This window comes from Enhydra lutris, unplaced genomic scaffold (genome assembly GCF_002288905.1).
Source record: "Enhydra lutris kenyoni isolate GAN:26980312 unplaced genomic scaffold, ASM228890v2 scaffoldscaffold6, whole genome shotgun sequence".
NCBI classification, from domain to species: domain Eukaryota; kingdom Metazoa; phylum Chordata; class Mammalia; order Carnivora; family Mustelidae; genus Enhydra; species Enhydra lutris.
In genome coordinates this window covers 27,498,444-27,519,874 of record NW_019154090.1, presented here as the reverse complement: position 1 = coordinate 27,519,874, position 21,431 = coordinate 27,498,444, and the positions used below count along the sequence as shown (strand labels likewise).

Here is a 21,431-nt window from a genome sequence, read left to right as displayed (position 1 = left end):
CTCAGAAGGAAAAGGTTCCTTCAGCAGCCAAGGCCACTGTTCCTTCCTAGGATACAGATCCCATCCCCAACCCCTACAGCCCCTGAACTTCCCCAAGCCGACTATCCCCTCCTGTGCGCCCTCTCTGATGATTCTTCCCCTCAGGGTTTGATCCCATCTAATTATCTTCCATTAAAAAAAATAATAATTAAAAAAAAAAAAAAAGAAAGGGAAAAAAAAGAAGTAGAAGTAGAAGAAGGAGGAGTAGAGGAAACGAGCTTCCTCTCCAGTCCACACCCTCTCGGACTTCTGGCCTGGTTCTCAGAAGTCCACACTGCCTCCATTTCCTCACCTCCCATGTACTCCTTCCCCCAAAAGTCACCTCCCACATGCCACCTCCCACATCCCAAGGCCACGACTCAGTCTTCATCATACTTGATCTCATGACAAATATAATGTTGCTGGCCAGTACTATCCTTCCAGAAACGGTCTCCATCAGCAAGTCCTTAGCCACAAAACACGCCTCCCCTGACCTACCTCCCAACCGCTTTCCCTCCCTCTGCAGCCGCAGTGGGCTCCCTATTTCCACCCTGGCCCCCACAGTCCATTCTCTTAGCAGACAGAGGGATCCTCAGTTAGATCCTGTCCGTCCTCTGCATAAAACCCTCCTGGGGCTCCCATCTCTTTGGAATAAAAGTAAAAATCCTTAGTCCCCAGAACACCCCTTCTCCCAGATGCCCCCATGGCTCACCCAGCCCCCTTCCGGTCTCTGCTTAAATGTCACCTCCATAGGGAGGCTCTCCCTGTCCGCTCCATTTAAAACAACCATCCTCCCTCCGTTTCTGCATCCCCTCAACCTGACTTTGGTTTTCTGTCTTTGCACGTCCCACTACCCATTCTTAAAGCACTTCTGTGGGTCTTTGTGCTCCAGGAGATCATAGGATCATAGCTGCTTTGTTCATGACTGAGTGCCCAGAGCCTGGCACAGCGCCTGGCAGAGCAGGTGCTCCTTACATGTCTGCGGAGTGAACGAACGCACGGATGCGTGAACATCCCTGAGTCCCTCCAGTCGCTCCGGGCCCCCTCCCCCACCCCCCGAAATGCTAGTGTTGCTCAGGACTCTGTCCCCGCTCTTCCTTTCCTCTCACACTTCATGACACCGTTCCCAGGGCTGCCCCCAGTGCTCCTGTGGCACTGTCTCCCACCTGCCCCCTGATGACACCAAATCGGCATCTGACAGTCTCCTGAGCCCCAAATCCATGACCGTGACCCCACAGGTGTCTCCCTTCTGAGAGGTCATGGTGCCTCAACCCCAAAGCTGCCTGACTCTCAGCTCTTCCCTCCCTGCCTACCTGTCTCTGTTAAGGCCTTCTGCAGCTCTGGGCTGTTCTCCATGCCCACCTGTCCCCAGGCAGCAGGTCCCACCCGCCTTATGGCCTTGGCCTCTCTCCTTGTGGCTCATTGTCTTGTCTCCCCAGCTGCCACCCCACTCAGGCCTTGTCACCTCCCCACTGGCTTCTCTACTCCGACCATCACCCACTCATCCCTCTTTGATTCCCCTGGGTGCCTGGTGCTCAGGCAACATGGACTGAGCCGAAGGATGAATTTAGACCAGAGGCTCTCAGGTCAGGTCCCCCTGGGCCACCTCTTCAGCCTGAAGTACAATGTCCTCTTTAGATGTCCATGGAGCAGAGAATGCCAGTGTTGGAGTCAGGCCGACCTGAGTTCACATCCTGGTCTGACGCTTTCCACGTGGTTGTGGATGAGCAAGTCTCAGTTTCCCCGTCTGCAAAATGGAGCAAATGGCAACATGCTGAGGGATGGCCAGGAGGACCACTGAGATGGCTCCCACGCGGCTCTCAGCTTGCTGCCCCGGGCAGAGCGTGTGCTCCGTGAAGACCCAGCCAGATGGGAAGGATCAATGGGCTCTTACTTCATTCAGCCGCATCACTAGTTCGAGCCCAGCACTGCTGGGTGAGGGCAGCTCAGCCCCGGACAAGTCAGTCCAAGGGCCCCAGCCCAATCACCTGGGGGCTGGCAATGTCGCTCATCCCTGCTGGTGTCCTCTAGGGCTTCCAGGTCCCATCTGATCTCTGCTGGGGTCCAAGCAGGTGTTTGCTCTTGGTTGAATGGCCCCTTCGTGCCCTTTGGGCTGGGCCTATCTCAGAGTCTTTGAAACCCAAAGGCCTCTGCTTGGTTTCTGTGGTAACATCCCAGAAGAGAAAAAAAAATGAGATTCAGAATATGCTGATGTAGAAGCATCATCATCACCATCGCCATTAGGGATTACGGGGGATGAGCGGAGAGGTCTGGCCTCCCCAGATCAAGCTCTCGGCAAGATTCCAATCATCAAGGCGCCTGGGTGGCTCAGTGGGTTAAGCCTCTGCCTTTGGCTCAGGTCATGATCTCAGGGTCCTCAGATCGAGTCCTGCATCGGGCTCTCTGCTTAGGGGGAGCCTGCTTCCTCCTCTCTCTCTCTCTGCCTGCCTCTCTTAAATAAAATCTTAAAAAAAAAAAAAAAAGATTCCAATCAGCAGGGTGGACGTAGAAGAGACCCTCCCTGCTGCCAGCTGCCAGTGGCCAGCACCTGCTCGGCCCATGCCCCTGACTCCAGCCCCTGTCCCCTGCCCACCTCCATCCCCCCCACCCAGTACACAGGTGAGGAAACAGAGGAAGGGGACTTTCGGGAGTCACCTGCAGTGACAGCAAGCCTGGAGTCTCACGCCAAACTCCAGGTCCTTTCTCCTGACTTTGGAGGGTGCCAGGGAGGTGGGTGAGGCAAGATCCGAAAGATGGTATTGGGGGGGGGGGTTCCCTAGTGCCTCAGAATTCCCGAATCCCTGACACTCACTCCCTTGTCCCAGCGTGGAGCTGACCAGCTGGCTGGTGTCCTCCTGCCTGTTCTCGGGGTGCATGGGGTGGGGGGCTACTCCCTCTCCCTTTTCCTCACTCCCCTCTGCTTCTTCCTTCTACTCTTCTCCCCTTCCTCCACCTCTACTCTTCTCCTCCTCCTCCCCACTCCCCCTGGACCGCCTCTGCCCTAATGACTCATGTCTGGAGTCTTCTCTCGGTGGTCTGGGTCGGTTGCGCATCAGCTCCTGGCTCTGCTCCACCCTCTCATCTGGGTGGAAAGTTGCAGCCAGGAATGTTGAGGGGATGAGAGGACAGAGCCAGAGGGGGCGGGGATGGGCAGGCTTCCCCAGCAGGCTGTGCAGCATGGTGGGGCCTCCTGGGTCCACTGCCTGGGCAACCTCGTGCTGGCCCTGCGTTCAGTGCCTCGTCCGTGTGATAAGAGAGTTTGATGTGGGCCAAAGAGAAGCAGAACTGGAAAAGCATCTGCTTACAACAGGTGCTCAGGGAAGGGTCCCTCCTGTTACTGTCATTCCCTGAGTTGACCCAAGTCTCTGCCAGAAAGTGCCCCACTCTGCCTTCTCCCATTGCAGGATCCATTCTACAGATGAGGAGAGCAGGGAATCCCAGGCCAGACGCAAAGGCAGCCCAACTTCCTCTGAGCTGCTGGAGTCCCAGGGGCAGGGCAGACGTCAGACCCCAAAACCATGGGGCCTTCTGTTCTCTCCCCGGTCCCAGTGACAGTGGGCCCTCTCTGCTCATCTCTTCACGTGTCTCTGCATCTTCCTTTTTATCTCTGTTTCTCTTTGCCTCTCATGGGTCTCTCCTGAGACCTTCACCTTGGCCCTGACATTGCCTCTATCTCTGTGTGTGTCTCTGCCACTGGTCTCTCCCTGTCTCTCTCTCAGACCCTCCTTCCCTCCCCGCCTAGATGAGCCAGCCCTCCCATCTCTACCTTCCTGGGTGTCCACAGGCTCTGTCCACCCCAGAACACCCAGGACCCACAAGGCAATGACCAGTGCCCACCCCTCAGCCAGGGTGCTCATCTGGGGCCTCTTTCTCTTCCCTCTCTGCACACCAAAGCCAAGTGGGGAGGGAAGAGGGGCTGGACAGCAGCCTCCCAACCTGGCACTGCCCCCAGCCTCTGCTACTCACTCCAGATCCCTGACGCCAAACCTCAGAAGAGCTCCAGACCTCAGCTCAGTGCTTACAAGGCCCTGCCCGGCTGGATGTGGGTCAAAAGCACATCCAACAGAGCGCAGCATGGGTTCCTGGCCCAGCCCAAGACCCTCCCAAACTGGCCCAGGACTCCCAGCTGCCCCAGCCTCCCCAGGCTGCCCGTAAATTCTTGGCATTTTCCGCCTTTGGTTATCCAAACAAGAAATGAATCTCAGTTGCCGAACAGAATGTCTTGGGGTTTGGTTTCCTAACCTCACTGCTGGCTGCTTTCTAAGCAGTTTGGGGCTGGGGGGTAGGGAGAGAGAACAGCATCTGCTTCTTGGAGAAATGGGGTTATTTTTCCAAGAAGGGAACCTACAAATGGCTGGCACAGATGCCCTTGGCCTAGGGATGACTGAGGGCGCCACAGGGGCAGCGGCCCCCCCAAGCAGCTTCCCCCCAGTGAGGGACAGGGCCAGGCCATTTGTTCAAGCTCCTGGGCCAGGCCATCCCATGGGGGCAGGGCTGTGCGTTTCTGGCTCTCTCCTCTGGGGCTCAACAGCTCAGCTGGGCTGGGACGCACACAGACCCTCTCCCCCATTGTCAGCTAGGGCAGGAAATGTGAGAAGATTGGCCCCAGGTCAGCCCCTATGTCTGCACCTCTGGCCTTGGAGCGTTTGCTTAACCTTAGAGTCAGCTCTGAAATGCCTGGAATGGACCCAGAGCCGGGGGGGGGGGTGGGGGTGGTCATGTCCCAGTGGGGCCACTGACCAGCTGTGGGACCCTGGGGAAGCCACCAGCATCACTTGGTCCCTGTAAAGTGGAAATCAAAACACTCACTGCCTCCTGGAGAGTGCACAGGACAAAAGAAAGAGAACAGAATTCAAGCCCAGGGTTCACTGAGCATTTACCGTGTGCCACACACCGTCCTACGTGCCTCGTGAGAGTTCCTGCGTTGGAGTCTCACAGCGAGCCTCTGAAACAAGACTTTTTGCCCCTTCACAGATAAGGAAACTGAGGCACCCAGAGGTTCGGGGGCTTGCCCCAGGTCACATGGCCAGAAAGGAGGAGGTCAGATCTAACCCTCGAGCTGTCTGCTGCCTGAACCCACACTCTGGGCACTAAGACCAGTTTCCTGGCTAATAAATCAGACATGTCCATTACGGTCTGGTCCCCGGATACCCAGCTGGGGTCTGCAGAACAGAGAGAACCCTGGCCACCCGAGAGAAACTCACCGATGCTAAATTTTTCCCTTCCCCACGAGCCCCTCAACCATGGAGGGCTTCTGGAAGGCTCTGTGCCAGAGAAGATTTGGTAAGCATCTCAGCAAGGCTCAGCAGCTCTTGAAAGCCAAGGGGACCCAGAACACCATGGTATCCCCCATCCTTGGCCAGAGCCCACACTAAATCCCACAGAGGCAGACAGAGTGTGGACCTTGGAGCCTCCTCCCCTCCCACCCACACAGTTTGAACCCCAGCTGCTCCACTGCTTGTTGGCTGTGTGTTCACAATCACTTTGCCTCTTCTGTGCCTCAGTTTCCTGATCTGTGAATTGGGGGAGCTAATAGAAGCCACTTTGCAGGGTATCGTGATTACATGAGTTAACACATGTACAGGGCCGGGTAAGACACAGAAGGAAAAAAATCACCTGTCATCCCAATTCCCTGGTCACCTCCCAGTTAATTCCCTTTCAGTGTATTCTCTACTTGTTAAATATCCACAGAAATGTTTTAGAAGTACAAAAAGATAGAAAAATCAGATAAAGCTCTCGTTCCCACAACCCAGCTTAAGAAGTAAAATCTTCCCGATGACTCTCAGCTCCTGCCCCTGTCCCTCTTTCTTCCCAATCAGAGAGAACCACTGTGAATTCGGTGTCAGTTACCTCTTGCTCTCCCTAACCAATGTATAATATTTGTTTCCTCTATAAATGGTGTCGCACGATCTAGATCTTTCTACAACTCACTTTTGCCCACTCAACCTCGCAGCTGTGAGATGTGTAACTCTGCAAATGTGGGAAAGGCCTGAGCTTCAGTCTTTCCAGCTGTAAACTGGGAGCGGTGGTACGTTCCTGTCTGGGTTTACCACAAGGCCCAGATGCCCAGCGCATGCCAAGGTCCGGGCATGAACCTGATGCAGCTTCAGCTGTCAGGGAAGTTTCTCCTCCTTTCCGGGGTGCGTGATGGCCACAGACTTCCTCTGTGCCAGGCACTGGCTGCCTATCGTGTGACACAAAGATCGATCCATTAAACATCACAACATCCTCAATGCTGAGGAATATATATATATATATATATGTATATATATATATATATATATATTTAAGATTTTATTTATTTGACAGAGAGAGACACAGCGAAAGAGGGAACACAAGCAGGGGGATTGGGAAAGGAAGAGCAGGCTTCCTGCTGAGCAGGGAGCCCGACTTGGGGCTTGATCTTGGGACCCTGGGATCATGACCTGAGCCGAAGGCAGACGCTTAATGACTGAGCCACCCAGGCACCCATGATCCACTTTAATTAAGGGGACACTGAGGCCCAGGGAGTTCACATAGCTAGGAAGGGAAAGAGGTGGATTTGAACCCAAGCGGGGTTCAGACCTCACACGCAAACACCATGGATGGCCTCTCTAGGCCCCCCATTTTACAGATGAGGACACTGCCCCTGGGCATGGGGAGTGACTCAACTATCCTCACCCTGAGGTCAGTGACAGGGGTTAGATCAGAACTCAGGGCTCCTGACACCCAGCTGAGGGCACCTTGTCCCTCCTTCCCTATAGTAACATGACACACTGCATGTCACAAACCTCATGAAAAATTAATGTGTCCTTACAGTTACTAAGTTCTGGGCTTGTGTGCAGGCACGCTTTCACACAGGTGAAGATGTTCTTTCTCCATCCACTCAATCCACAGATAGAAACCCCTTCCACAGAGGTTTATTAAGAGCTTGCATTGTTAGGCACTGTGCCAGGGATGCAGATCCCCCAGTAAGTAAGAGAGACTCAATCCCTCCCCTCTGCGGCAGCAGGAGAGACACCAACCTAGTAATTTCTCATGTGTAATGATCAACCTTGATACACGCTGTGAGGAAGACCTCACCTGTTCTAGGAGTAGATAATGGGGGACCCGACCTTGATGGAGGAAGGGCTCCAGGAGGAAGGACAGAACTGAAGAAAGGAAGAGAAAGGAAGGGAAAGGAAAGAGGAAGAGAAAGGAAAAGCATTCCAGGCACAGGGAATACCCAGTGCAAAGGCCCTGGGGTGGAATGAACAAGTGATTTAGAGGAAGGGAAAAGAATTCCTTGTGGCTAAAGCATAGAGAGCCAGGAGACATGTGGTCAAGCTGAGACTGGAGTGCTCATCAGGGGCCAGACCACACCTCCCTGGGCCCGATCCTGCTCTCAGGGATCTTGGGTGCTGGGCACTTTTCTGCCCTGTGCCTAGTGAGGGTTGCTCTGCAAAGTTGCTTTGTAATGAGCTACGGACTTCTGGACCTGCTCCTCCCTGATCCCTCCTCCATCACCCTGTTTTCAGGGTCAGCCTCAGACACCAAAGATGCAAGACGGGTGAGTGGCAAGAGCTCAGCCACTGGATTCAGATCTGAACCTACCAGCTGTGGGTACTGCTCGGCCTCTCCAGGCCTCTGCTCATTCCTTTGTCGAGTGGGGAGCAATCCCTCTTTTCCTCCAGGCTGCTAGGAATCAGACAAGAACAGTCACACACCAGAGTTTTGCTGCAGGAAAGCCTGGGGCCACATGGCAAGGCACCCCAGCAAGGCCTCCCTCTTTCTAGAACCTGCTTGGCTTGATTCCCCAAGGTAGAGCTGGGTTGGGGGGCATGTGGGGGGGAGGGGTGCTGCCAAATGATCACTTCAGTCAAGGAGACTTTGCAGAAGTGTGACCTGGTCGATCTGCTCCCAGACAGCCCAGGTTTGCCCATGACAAGCTGCCTGACCTTGGACAAGTTGCTTAACCACGCTGGGGCTCATCCGTAAAATGGGCTGATAGCACAGAGAGTGGGGACAAAGATCTAATAAGCACAGTGGCTAGAACAGTGCCCAGCACATACTATTGCTGAGCACACATTTGCCAAGCAAAATGGACACACTACCCCGTCCTATGTAGAGGCTGGTCCCCAGGTGGCAGCGAGGTGAGCAATTAGGAGAAATGTGCTTCTTCACTTTCTCCCCATTAAATTCTCAATCTCTGCACAAGAGAGAATAAGGAGGACTCATCTAATGGGTCCCCTTTTAGACAAACCTTCCAAGATCAAGGTTGAGACTCAGACAACTACAAAAGGAGAGTGGAGCCTTGGAAGGCCAATGGCCCCAGCAGCCTGTTTCCATTTTCTGAGAAGCACCCCAACTTCAGACAGCAAATGTAGGCCTAGCTTCCCCTCCCCCTGCTCTCCCTTCCGCACTCCCCTTCTCTTCTCCCTGTGGCTTCTTTAACTTGAACAGACACTGGGCAGCCCAAAGATACACACACACAGAGACACAGACACGCACCTCATTCAATGTGAGAGGCTCCAAGAGCGGGACAGCCACGAATATTCGACAGATATTGGTAAACCCCTCCACGTGCCAGGCTCTGCACTAGGTCCCGGGCTACATCAGTGAACAAGATGAAAGAAACCCAGCCCCTGTTGGGTGCAGATTCCAGCACTGGCCGCCTTTATTCCACTGGCCCGTCTGCCAAGTAGAAACAATGAGCCTCATTTTCTGACAAGGCCACTGAGGCCCAGAGAAGCTCTGTCACTGGCACAGAAATGAAATGGCAAAACTGTGACTGGACCAGTGCCCGACTCGGTGCTCCGGGTCCCCGCGAGACTCAGGGCTGCAGCGCGAAGTTTGGAGAAGGCCGGCCTGTGCCGGGAATCGTGGGCTGGGCTGAACAGCGCCTCCCTCCACAACAGCCCACTGGTCACTGACATACTCCACCTCTGGCCCCCTGCCCACTTGCTCCGCACTCTCTGAGCCCTGGCCCAGAAGAAGAGCAACGGAGGGGAAAGCAGCCAGGAGGGCTGGTCCTGGCGGCTCAGAACCGCAGGGTCAGGGCCTGTGTAGGCCCCAAGGGGAAAGGGAGGGGGCTGGAGCAAGGCAGAGGAGGAAGGGCCAACCCTTGGCCATCAGGCTCAGAGCCACAAAGTCAGCCTTGTTGCAAAAATGAGGAAACTGAGTCATAGGGACAACGGGGCAGGGGTGTGACGCACCCAGCCTGGTAGGGGCAGCACCTGGGAACAAGAGGGTCTGACTCTGGCGACCACTGCAAAAGTAGCGCGTTCCTTCACTACTGTGGCACAACACATTCCCCTCAAACATGTCACAGCTTAAAAGAACCACACACAGTTACCATCCCTCGGTTTCTGAGAGTCCGGAATTCAGGCGCAGCTTGACAAGGTAGCTCTGACACAGGTTTTCTTCATGTACTGTACTCTTGCCAGCCAGGGCTGGGGTCCTCTGGAGGCACCCCTGGAGCTGGAGGACCCGGCTCTGGGCGGCTCCCTCCCAGGGCTTGTAGGTGGGTGCCGGCCCGCGGGGTGGGGGTGAGCCTGTAGACGGGCTGCTGGCGGGTCCTCAGGACAAGGCGGCCAGTAGCCCCCCCAAACCAGAGACCCAAAAGGGTGCAAAGCAGAAAGCCTCACTCAGACATTTCTACAAGGTGCCATGGTCATCGCGGCCAGTCCTGGCCCAGTGAGGGACCCACGGCGCCTGGCACACGTACCAGGATGTGGGACCCTTGGAGCCTGGAGTCTTGGAGTCTGGCTGCCTCCAGGTGCCCCCTGAGCGGTGAAGGTTGTGCTCTCCACAGCTGCAGGCCCAAGTTCTGAGTCACCTCTGCCGCTCAGAGGCTGTGTGACACGGGCGATGGGCTCATCTTCTCAAGCTTCTTTTCCTCACCTATAAAATGGGGATGATGAGAGAGCCAAGGACGAGAGAGGCTCTATGTGTCAGGCCCTCGAGGCCAGGCCCGCACACACCTAGCGATTTGGAGACCTGATGGCCTTCCGAGGTGCCTAGCCGCAGGGCAGAGCCCGGCCCACCTCTCAAGCGGGAACAAGGCCTGCTCCGGTCTCTGCACTCTCCCCAGCGTCCATGCACCGGTCCCGGCACATCTGAGCAAATCTGTTGAACAGATGAATGAGTGTCACGTCATTTCTAGAACGTGCCTCCTGAAGGCAACCCCGGCTGGCTCCCTGCCTTGCTGGGGACCTCCCCGAGCTCCAGCTATTGAGGAGCCCACAGCAGCCTCGCCAGCGTTTCTGCCCCTGTCCGTCCGCCTCTCTCCAGGTGTCTCCAAACTGATTTCCAGCAGCCAATTATTCCGTGGAAATCTGCCACTCCTGACATAACTCCAACTATTCATCCTTTCAACAAATATTTACTAAGTGCCTCTCGGGGGCCTGGGACAGGTTGAGCCCAGAGGATGTGGCCGTGACCATGGCTGTCCTGCGTGCCTGGGGCTGGTATTCCCGGGGAGAAAACGGACAGCGAAGAGATCCCAGCCGTGATCTCAGATGTGTGGAGTGCCGTGAAGAAACCAGGCCGCTGCAGTGGGAGGAGGAGGGAGAGGGGGCTCCGTGTTTACCTTTGATGGGGTAGCCAGGGAACCTGTCTCCAGAGAGGTGACATTTGGGGGGAGACCCAAGAGTCAGAAGGAGGCTGACAGGGTGCTCCTGAGCTCGGGGCTGTGGATGTGTGTCCGGAGGACTCGGTGGGGCAACACTCTAGCTCCCGTGGCCCCTGCCGCAGCCCCAGGGCCCCTCCTCCTCTGATACGAGTGTGGAAACCGCAGGCAGGACCTCTGCCAAGGGTCGTTTGTTCACATCGCAAGTGTCCATGCCCTTGAACTTGGCAGTTCTGCATCAAAGACCTCATGCCTGACACAACGGTGCAGGAGAGCTAGGTGACCTGTGGGTAAGGATGCTCCCAGCAGCCCCGGAGTGATGGCAAAAGCCTGAGATGCCCGCAGCTGTCGGGGACCGGTTGCACAAATAGCGGTGGCCGCGGACGGAGGGCAGTGAAGCTGTTAAAGCCATGAGGCAGGGCTGTCTGGATGGCTCTGGATGCAGGCTTCACACCGTGTTCTCAGAGAGAAGTGGCAGGTGCAGAAGGGGGTGCAGAAGCTTTACGAGCCCGAAGTGCAGGAGATGTGAGCGCGCTCGCTGGGGGCACCAGCATGGACATGGAGTCTCCCTGGAAGTGAGCCCCGCACGTCCTTCAGTGGCCTGTGGGAGGGGAACCAGGGCAGGGCTGCAAGAGGCGTTAGCCTTCCACGTCCTCTGAGTCCTTGGACTTCTGACAATGTGCTCATATCACCCATTCCCGCCCCCAAAAAAGAAAAAAAAATTAAAATTATAAAAATACACATTTAAATTGAAACACACACACACAGATACCAAAGTTCTGTTCTTCCAGATTTTCGTGGGTCTGGCTACCTTGGGCCGTTAGCTCCTGTGTGCAGCCTCCTATAAAGTACTTTCCTGATCAGGGCTTTGGTTTCCCCACATGGGAAATAGAGCTGGCTGTGTGGTCCCTGCAGGTCTTTCAAAATCCCATATCCCTCCTGCCTGGGCTCAGATCTCTGGTTGGTGGGGGTGGGGGAGGGGGTGGGGGTGGTGCTGCTTTCCTCTTTATCATCAAGCCAGACTCTCATCTCCCCTACCCTGTACCTTGGGCCTGGGTTCAGCCTGGCTGGCTTGACCCTAATTCCCCCCACCCTCACCTCCAATGCAGCCCAGTTCAGATCCTGCTCTTTGGGGTAGTTTTGCCCGCTTCCAAAGCACAGACTTTTTTTTTTTTTTCCTCCTGGAAAGGAATTTGCAAAGAAGCATGGTTTCCTCTATTAACATGGGACTCCCCTGGCAGGCTTTTGAGCAGAAGGTGCTATGACCTGGCTTAGGTGTGCTGCACTCTCTCTGGCTGCTGGTTGGGGCATAGACTGGGGACTGGGGGGCACGAACAGCAGTTTGGGGTGGCGAGGCGGGGAAGCCGCACAGGAGGTGGTGGAGGCCAGGTGTGGGTAGAGGTGGTGGGGCTGGGGAAAGTGGTCAGTTTCTGCACATGATTGCGGAGTAGGGACCACAGATCAGATGTAGGCTTGGGGGAGGAGGAGTGAAGAAGGGCTCAAAGAGTTTGGGCCTGAGCCAGGGGAAGGATGGCATTTGCTCAGAGATGAAATCATTCGACCAAAGTCACGTAGCTCAGAGCTGGGGAGCTGAGACAAGAAACCATGCTCCCTGCTGCCTCCCTGAAGTTTCACAGGGTTTGTTTTGGGGTGAATTCCTGGCCTTTCTGTACCTTAACAGACACCCCAGCTCTTGGAAGCCCCTGGTTCTCTTTTGATCTGATTCAGGCATAAGCCTGAGCAGAGGACCCAGAAACTCAGGCGACATGCAGAAGCTAACATCAGGGCTCGCCTGGCTCACTTGTCCTTTGTGCTCCCTACACAAAGGGGCTACACCCCACTCCTGCATCAGGTAAGGGGGACATGGCTTCTACCTGCTTAGCTCCTGCCCCAAACATCCTGTGCCCACCAGACCTGACCTCCTGGCTTCCAGAATCAGCAGATCTGGATCTGCTGGATCCAAGATCTGCTAGCTTGACAGGTGACCTCAGGGAAGTGAGCCTTCATTTGCTCATCCATAAAATGGGGTCAATAGCAGAGGCCCCACACAGGGGGACGAGAGGCTATTTTTAAGGTGCCCAAGTACAACCGGCAATCATGGGGTGCCATAATGAGTTACCAGGACAACTACCAACCCCCCAGGGCCCCCGACTCCTGTCCCCACTCTCACTCCTGGCAAAGTCCCACCAGCAAAGGACAGAAGGACGAGAGGCTGAGACATATGTTCTTCATAAGGACAGAGGCTCCAGCCTTCCTGGGGTGCTGCAGGTGGAGGGGTGCCAAGCCCCCACGATGACAACAACAGTAACAGCTAAAGTCACTGTGCACCCGGCACGCACCAGGCACGGGCTCGCTGAACCCCTTCCCTCCAATCTCATGTGATAGGCCCCACTACTGTGTCCATTTTACAGCTGAGGAAACTGAGACTCTGAGAGGCCACACAGCCAGGAGGCCTCAAAGCTAGATATAAACAGAAGCTTTCTCCAGGTCTGTGGAAAAGAAGTCGGTTAATGGAAGTTGAAGGTTCCAGAGTCTCCTAAGGGGAGATGCAGGGAGCATCTGCTACAGGCCAGACACCTTCAGGTTCTTTGTCCAGGGGTCTCATTTAGCCTTCACGCTAATCCCAAAAGGGGGTTTCTTGGTTCCCCCATTTCCCATCTGACAGATAAGGAAATCGAGACTCAGGGGGAAGACATTCCACTCAGTTCCTATCGCCAGTGTGTGGAGCAGTTGGGATTCACACCCAGAGCCTAGAGTTCTGATGCTAGAAGCCTCGCCAGCCTCTGGAGGGGTAGCTACGAGGCTTCATTCTTCTCCAGTGTCCTTCCCACCCCAGGGGGCCAGTCATACACCCTCCTACGAGATCCCACCCGCAGTGACTCAGAGCTAGACACCGTACAGAGATGGCCTTGACTTCCAAAGGGTCCCACAAAGGTTGTGGGGGACCCCAGCCACCCATTCCAGAGCAGCTCTGGCCAGTGGGGATCATGATGGTGGGCTCTCCCTTACTGGCTTCCTGGCACAAAGGCCAGAAGGAACAAGCCATGAGGCAGCTCGGGCAGGGATTTAATTTAATTTTAATTTTTTAATTTTTTTTTAAGTGTGATTCTGTCCTTACCCATTGTTCTGTTTCCCAGAGACTGCCTCACAGAGCCATGCAGTGGTATTTCTTTCAAAGCCATTTCCTCCAGGAGGGGAGGTGTTCAATCCATTCATTCATTCAAATAAACGAACATCCATGGAGCTACGAATTGCTAGACACCCTCTGAGGCCCCAGAAGCCAAGGGGGGCCGAGCTCCACCCGCACTCTGGGGCGCGTGCTCCACTGAGGGGGCACCAATGAGGACATCTGTGTTCATCTTCCCTGTGCCCTGGGCCTCTCTGGCATCTGACAAAGCTCTGGACCCTCTCTCTGAAGCAGATTTTTTTCAAATGTAAAATTAAATGCATAGATTGACAGAGGAAACACATTGCCTTGAGAGATAGGTATCCCAATACTTTTTAAACAGATTTGCAATACCGACCCCTATGGCTCCTGTGTTAATACAGTAAATAACAAAATCTGACAATCTAGTACTTTCCATCATTTTGCCGTCATGATGTGTGTAAACAGGATGTCCTGTATGCCCGCAGTCACTGTGGTGAGACACAGGGACGTCTGGGATGTCTCCTGGTGACAAAGTCATGGGCATCGGTACCACCACGGTAGCAATCTGTGGCCCATAGTCCTCACCATGGGTGGAGCTCCGTTCAGTTAGAGATTAGCAGGCCCACTGTGGGAAATGTTCTGCATCTTGCTCTTTTCACTCAAAAGTATAACTGGGACTTCTTTTTAGACCAGCCTCCGATGAAGGTCAGCCTCCTTTTTAACAGCTGGCTGGTCATCCATGGCATAGCCATAATGGAGTTTGTCCTGTGCTGGCTATATAACCACACCAGGCCCTTTAGGTAGGTCGTGTCAGGAATCCTCCTCCTCCCCACAACCCAGTGATAGGAGCCATGATTACCCTCATTCTAAAGAAGAGGTCCAGCCAGGTAGAGGCACCTGCCCAAGGTCACACCACCTCTAAGTTGAGAGCTTTGATTCGAACCCAGGGTCATCAGATACATAGAACTAACTACTCTATCCTCATTGGATTTTATCTGTCATTGACAAAATGCTTTCCCCAAATATGAACCTCAGGCACCGTTTTCCAAGGAAGAGACAGGCAGGGCAGGTCACCGTCATTGACCTTCTTTCTGATTCTCGAACACACGAGATGCACTCACACCTCAGGGCTTGTGCCTTTGCCTTTCCCTCTGTCTAGAACTCCCTTCCTCCTGAATCTGGCACAGTGGGCAAGCCTCTCAGCTCTGGTGAGGGGTTTCCTGCCATTCCAGCCAAGCTCTACCCTGACCTCACTCACTGCCCTGTCTCATCTTCTTCAGCACACTGGTCACTGTTGGAATTTAACCGATGACTTAGGGACCGTGGGCTGGAATCAGAATTTTGTTGCCAATTTTGTTCATTCCTGATTTCCTAGTCCCTAGCACAGGGCCAACCACACAATAGGTGCTCAAGAAATTCCTGAGTGAATACATAAATGGCACTCAGAGGGATTCGTTTGAAAAACTGTATTTATTGTTGTAATACGTACTTTCGTATGGGACATTTTCTAGAATCTTGTTTCAGTGGGTTTGTTTTTTACCGAGGTGTAGTCACAAGGTGAGGCACACCCGTCTAACATATGGTTTCATGAGTATGAGGAATGTTTACAGACATGCAACCACAACCACAGTCATGACACAGAACACTGCCAACACCTCAGAAATTTCTATGACCTTTTGCAGTCAATTCCCAACCCCAGACTCCCGTTCCTGGCAACACCATGGATTCTGACTTTTCCAGAAGTCACCTCAATGGAATCCTACAGTATGTAGGCTTTTGAGTCTGGCTTACTTCACTCTGTGTAGTTCATCCTCTTTGTTTGCTCACATCGCTAGCTCCTTGAATGGAGTCAAGGATGGTTACTTATCTGTAGACGGTTGCTTCTCCATTCTCTAGTTGTAGACTTTTTTTGTACAAATAACGTGGGAGAAAAGCAGGCTTGAGGGGATGCCTATCTGTGATCTGTCCAGAATACTTTCCTTCTTTACCCAGCCCCTGGAGTCTAAACTCCTTTCCTTTCCTTCAAGGCCCTTTTCAGCTGCGCCCTACCCAACAAGGAGCAAGGGCTCCAGTCCCCGTGTCACAGATCAATAAAGTAAGGCTCAGAGAATTGTAGCCCTCAATTACTAGAGGTCCACAGTTGGAATGTCATAGAGCCAAACTAAAACCTGTGGCGAAGGGGGAGGGTTGGTAGCCCCAAGGCCAGAGATCAGCCTCTTTGTAGGCTGGAGAGATGGAGGACAGGGACCTATCAACATCACAGGTCAAGGCCCCTGTCCTCCATCTCAACCCTGAGAATCTGCCAGCATGACGGTGACAGGGAAGAGGCAGGTCCAATCCTAAGGTTGGGGGTGGGGGTGGGGAGGGGACTTTGGCAGATCTCATCCTGGGCTGGCTCCTTCATTAGGACCCTTCCCCCATCCTTCCAGCCTGTGCCTGAACTCTGGACCATACCCAATCCCCACCATGCAGGCCAGCATTACTCACCAGAGCCCAGCATGGCCAAAATGGGCCCATCTGGCCCAAATTACCCATCCCAGGACCCATGCTGGTGGGCGGGTGTGGCAAATTGGGTGATGGGCCCCAGCTGCGGGTGGCCTGGGTCCCACCCAGCCACTCACAGCCACAGGACAAGTGGGGGACCAATGAGGGTACTTAGGGAACTCCTGTCACTTGAGATGACCCCTAAGCTACACTGAGTCCCCAACCCAGCTCTGCAGACCTGAAAAAAACCCTGGGCAAGGAGTTGGGGAACCTAGCCCACCAGGCAGTGACCTTGGGCAAGTCTTCTGGGCCTCAGTTTGTCCATCTGCAAATGAGAGGCTTGGGGGAGATGTGTGAGAGTCTCATCTCCTGAACACACTTGCTATTTGTCTGCTTAGGGTCTGGGAGTCTGCATTTTCTGCATTTTAAGCCAGGCTCCAGGAGGTCTGTGACTCCTGGGAGTACGCGAGAGCAGCCTCCTTATAGCTCTGCCTCCCCTATCCCCCCTGGGCACCCTGGCAGCCACACATTAGCAATCCCAGGGAGCTGACAGAGGCATGGTGGCAAGCGCACCTGAAGCCAACCCCGGGGGACAGCAGTAGCCTGGCCCAGGGCCCAGGGAAGAGAGCAGATTTGAAACTGGCACTGGGATCGTAGTGGTCGGGACTCCCTAGGGGATGGAGCGCAGCAGATGAGAAAAAGAAAAGCATCAAGGATAAGGTCTCGGTTTGGGGCCAGTTGCAGAGATGGGAAAGATGGGGGGAGTGAGGGAGAGTCGGTGGGGATGCAGAGACAGGGCAGTGAGCGCTGAGGAACCAAGGGGTCCATGTTGGGTATTTTTGCCCGAGACGCTTGTTGGAAGCCTACGTGAGGATGTCAGGTTGGTGGCTTTGGAGGGGAGAAGGGCGGTGGGAGGCAGAGGCGGCACCGTCAGCACTTGACAGTCTTAGGACCAACAGGAACACCTGCAGTGTGGGGCCTAATGCATTTGGGGCCCCAAACACTTTGTCATCTGGTCCTGGGTGAAGCTAGTAGATCAGTTTTCAGAGCAACGCTTTTAAATGCGTAAAATAAAAACCCAAGACCACCCAGCGATGATGTTACTGTCATCAAAACAGCAAATAGCAAGCCTGCGCTCTAGTGGGAAAGCTGTGCGGGGGTGGGTTTGAGAAGGTCCATCGTTCTCAGGTCATGATGAGTAAAACCAGTATTTAAGATGCTGTAACGGGGGCGCCTGGGTGGCTCTGTCGGTTAAGCATCTGCCTTCAGCTCAGGTCATGATCTTGGATGGAGTCCTGCATCAGGCTCCCTGCTTAGCGGAGAGCCTGCTTCTTCCTCTCCCTCTGGCTTCCCCTGCCACCACTCTTGCTCGCTCACTCTCTCTCTCTCAAATAAATAAATGAAAGATTTTTTTAAAAAAAGTTCTATAACACTTGCACTATGGTGTGGAAATATTGGTGATTTCTATTGGTAATGAAGTTGCTGGATCCGCTAATAGTGCCATGTGTGGCCTACACTCATAATGGAAGGCAATGCTAAACTTTCCTTACAGGTTAGCAAAAAAAAGAGTTTTTTCTCGCCCAAGGTCATGGGCCCCCTGAATTCTCTCTGCAGACCCTGTGGTCCCCACTGAGGACCTCTGACCTAGGGAGAGAACGTACAGAGAGACAAGGGCACAGAACTGGGCCAAGAGCCCCCTGACATGTAGGAACCTGGTAAAGGAGGAGGCAGAGAGGGGGTGACCACGGGTAGGAGGACAAATAGGAGAAGGAGCATCTGGGAAGTGCTTCCAGAACTCGGGAGTGGCCATCTGCCCTGAGTGCTGCTGAGGGGACGAGTAAGAGGACATGGAAGGGTCCCTGGGCCTCCCTTGTTCAGGAGAAAACAACGATGAGGCAAGTTAAGGAGAGAAGGGGCTCCCAGGGCTGGGGAGGCGGGCTGGACACAGGATTCAACAGGATGGGTTATAGATATAGATATAGATATAGATATAGATAGATATAGACTGATTGATTTGAGAGAGTGAGCAGGGAGAGGGAGAGAAGCAGACTTCCTGCTGAGTGCAGAGCTTGATGCAGGGGTTGGGGGTGTCTCACGACCCAAGACCACACCCTGAGCTGAAACCAAAAGTCAGGTCAGCTGCTCAGCCCACTGAGCCGCCCAAGCACTCCAGTATGGGTTATATTTTCTTGAATGGGGTAAATACACAGACCTCATTATATCGTTCCTTATGCTTCTTTGTATGCGCGCCATACACCAAATAATACTGTTAATGTTTTTAGAGGCAAAGGTAGGGATACAGGTGAGAAACTGGAGGCAAGTTGAAGAAGTTTTGCCTTTGAGGGGACCAAGGAAATTGCAGCACAGCTGGAGGGACTGCAGGGTCAAGAATTTGTTCTTAGATGGGAGTGGCTGGGACAGCGGGGCGGGGAGCTGATGGTACAAGGGAGGACTGAGGGGCCCACATGACAAAGACTTGAGAAGCTCCAATGGGCCAGTCTCCCTAGTCCTCGGTCCCTTTTGTGACTGCCTCCCTGGGAGTTCTCACCCTTGAGTGAGCATCTGATTCACCTGCATGGCTGGGCACCACCCCAGAATTTCTGTTTCAGGAGGTCTACGGCGGGAGGTAGAAATCTGCATTTTTAACAAGCTCCCAGGACACTGTGGCAGGGTACCCACTTCAAGAACCACCGCTGTAGTCAATATGGCACGACCCACATGCGCCCCCTCCAGGATCTGACGTTGCTCGTTGCCCTCCTTCAAAAACAGGGGTGGGAGGAAGGGACAGGAACAGACTGTTAAGACAGAAGAAGGGAGGGGTGCCCAGGTAGCTCAATCCATTAAACTCTGACTATTGGTTTTGGCTCAGATAGTGATGTCAAGGTCCTGAGATGGAACCCCACTTTAAGCCCCATGTCAGGCTCCGCAGTGAGCACAGAATCTCCACTTGAGATGCTCCCTCCCTCTGCCTCTGCCCCACTCGCTCGTGTTCTCTCTCTCTCTCTCTAAAATAAATAAATCTTTTAAAAAGAAAAAAAAAAAAAAGGATGGCAAAGGGGAGAAGAGACCAAGGAGGAAACAGCCAGAGTCTACCCCATCGCCATCCCCCCCGCCCTGCCAAGGTCACCACCTCTCCCTGGGGAGCGCCGGTCTTCCCAGGGACCCTGGGAGCTGCCTTGTCTGTCAGACCTCCTGGAAGACTGAGCAAGAGGGCAAGGGAAGGAGCCAGGGCCGGGGGGGGGGCGGGTGTGATGATGGCTGGAGGCCAGTGTGTGTGCAGAATGGAGAGGGAGTGGAGGAGGGGCACCAGCTCTCTGCCTGTAGGCGCAGATCCCTGAGAACACTCTGTTCACCTTTGCAACTTGATCCTGGTCTCATGCCAGACAAGTTTCAACTGCCCTTGGGAAAGAGAGCAGCCCTGTCAAAGATATGAATGTTAGTTCGTGGGATCCCAGAACATCCGAGCTGAGAGAACCGTTGGAGACTGTCTGGTTCAGTCTGTTTGGCAGTTGGAAGGGGCCGGAAAATAGGAAGTCCAGCTGGGTGGACAGACCTGCAAACTCTTATAATGGGCATGACACTGGGGGATATCCTCTGACCCTTGCTGCTCCCCCTTTTCCATCGATTCATTGAATATGTATGTATTGAGTATCCACTGAGCACTAAGCATTGTGCTAGATACAGAGATAAAGGGGTAAGACCCAGTCTCTGTCTTCATGGAATTGACATTCCAGTGGTAAAACAGACAATAAATATGTAATATAAACTCGAGGAGTGAAAAGTGGTAAGAAGAGACCTGAAATGACATGAGGGAGTGAGCCATTTAAATGGAGGTGGGAAGAAGGGAGTTTCCAGGCAGAGGGAACAGTATGTGCAAAGGCCCTGAGGTAGGTGTCTGCTTGCCGTGTTGGAGGGATATGGCAGATGCCAGTGCATCTGGAGCAGAGTGTGGGAGAGGACTGGGAGAAGAAATCAGAGTGGGAGCAGAAGAAATCATGGAGGGAAGAATCTGGCTTTTCCTCTAAGATAGGAATCCTGGGAGGGTTTCTTTCTAGCAGAGGAGGAATTTTATTTGACTTAAGTTTAGTAAGTTCCCTCTGACTGCTAAGTTGAGGATGGATTGTACATGGGACAAGGATGGAGGCAGAGAAGCTAGGGAGGAAGCTACTGGAATAGTCCAGGAGAGAGGTAATGGTGGCCTGGCCTGACAGGAAGGCCTGTGCTCATTGCTCTATGTCCTTCATGAAGGCACAGGAAGGGACGGGAGCCTTCCTCCAGCCCCTACACATGACCCCAGCCCACGGTCTCCCCACAGCTAGAAAGGTACATCCAGATGAGCTTGAGGTCAGAGCTGGCCCAGGTCCAACAGCACATGGTCCAGAACCAGACGGCCACCATGCTGGAGCTAGGCACCAGCCTCTTGAACCAGACCACCGCCCAGACCCGCAAGCTGACTGACGTGGAGGCTCAGGTACGGAGGCCAAGTCTGTGGCATTGGGGGGTGGGGGGAAGGGCTGAGGCCAGCCTGGCTGACTTACAGCCTGGACCATCTGGCCTTGACCTCTGTCCCTAGATAAAGTCTGGACCTCCTCTGGGCCTGTAGCACCCTGGGGCCCTTCCCCGATGACCCCCATCATGAATCACTCTGACCACCAGGCAGTGCCCCTGGGGGCGGGCCCTGGGCTTGGGTCTTCTGCCTCTGTGACTCCAGTGACTCGGCGTCTGTGCTGGGCACTGGCATGAGAGAGGGTAGCAGCACTCAGGGGGCTTTGAGAGCTCCAGGGAAAGATGGATCGTGAAGAATTCATTCAACCTCATGGGGCCAGCAGCTCTGAGATGGGAGGCAGTGGGAGCAACAGAAGGGGAGGGAGGGAACAAACGTATAAAGAGGAAGGCGAGTAAAGGAATGGACAAAAGGACTGAATGACAAATAGGCACATGTCTGTTGAAACCCTACTGTGTGCCAGGCACGGCGGGAGGTGCCTGGTTCTAGTTTAGAGCAGTAAATGAAACAGGTATGCACCCCTACCCTCAAGCATCTCCTTTCTAATGACCTCCAGGAGAATGAACATGATAAACCCCCTGTATATGGGAGAGAGTGAGAGTCTCAGGAGAAACCGGCATGGACAGAGGGAGGGAGTGTGTGCTAGGAGTGGTAAAGGGAGGGCCTGCAAGTTTCGGCAGGGAAGGCAC

General features: G+C 54.0%; 1 protein-coding gene across 3 annotated transcripts in view; it reads left to right on the top strand.

Moving 5' to 3' along the window:
- The window catches only part of LOC111141561 (angiopoietin 4), a 42,367-nt gene that overhangs the window by 2,527 nt on the left and 18,409 nt on the right, over positions 1–21,431 (top strand). For all 3 annotated transcript variants that reach the window (XM_022494193.1, XM_022494191.1, XM_022494194.1), the window contains exon 2: positions 20,554–20,709. In XM_022494193.1, the coding sequence (XP_022349901.1) occupies positions 20,554–20,709 (156 nt within the window). The remainder of the gene's footprint in view (positions 1–20,553; positions 20,710–21,431) is intronic.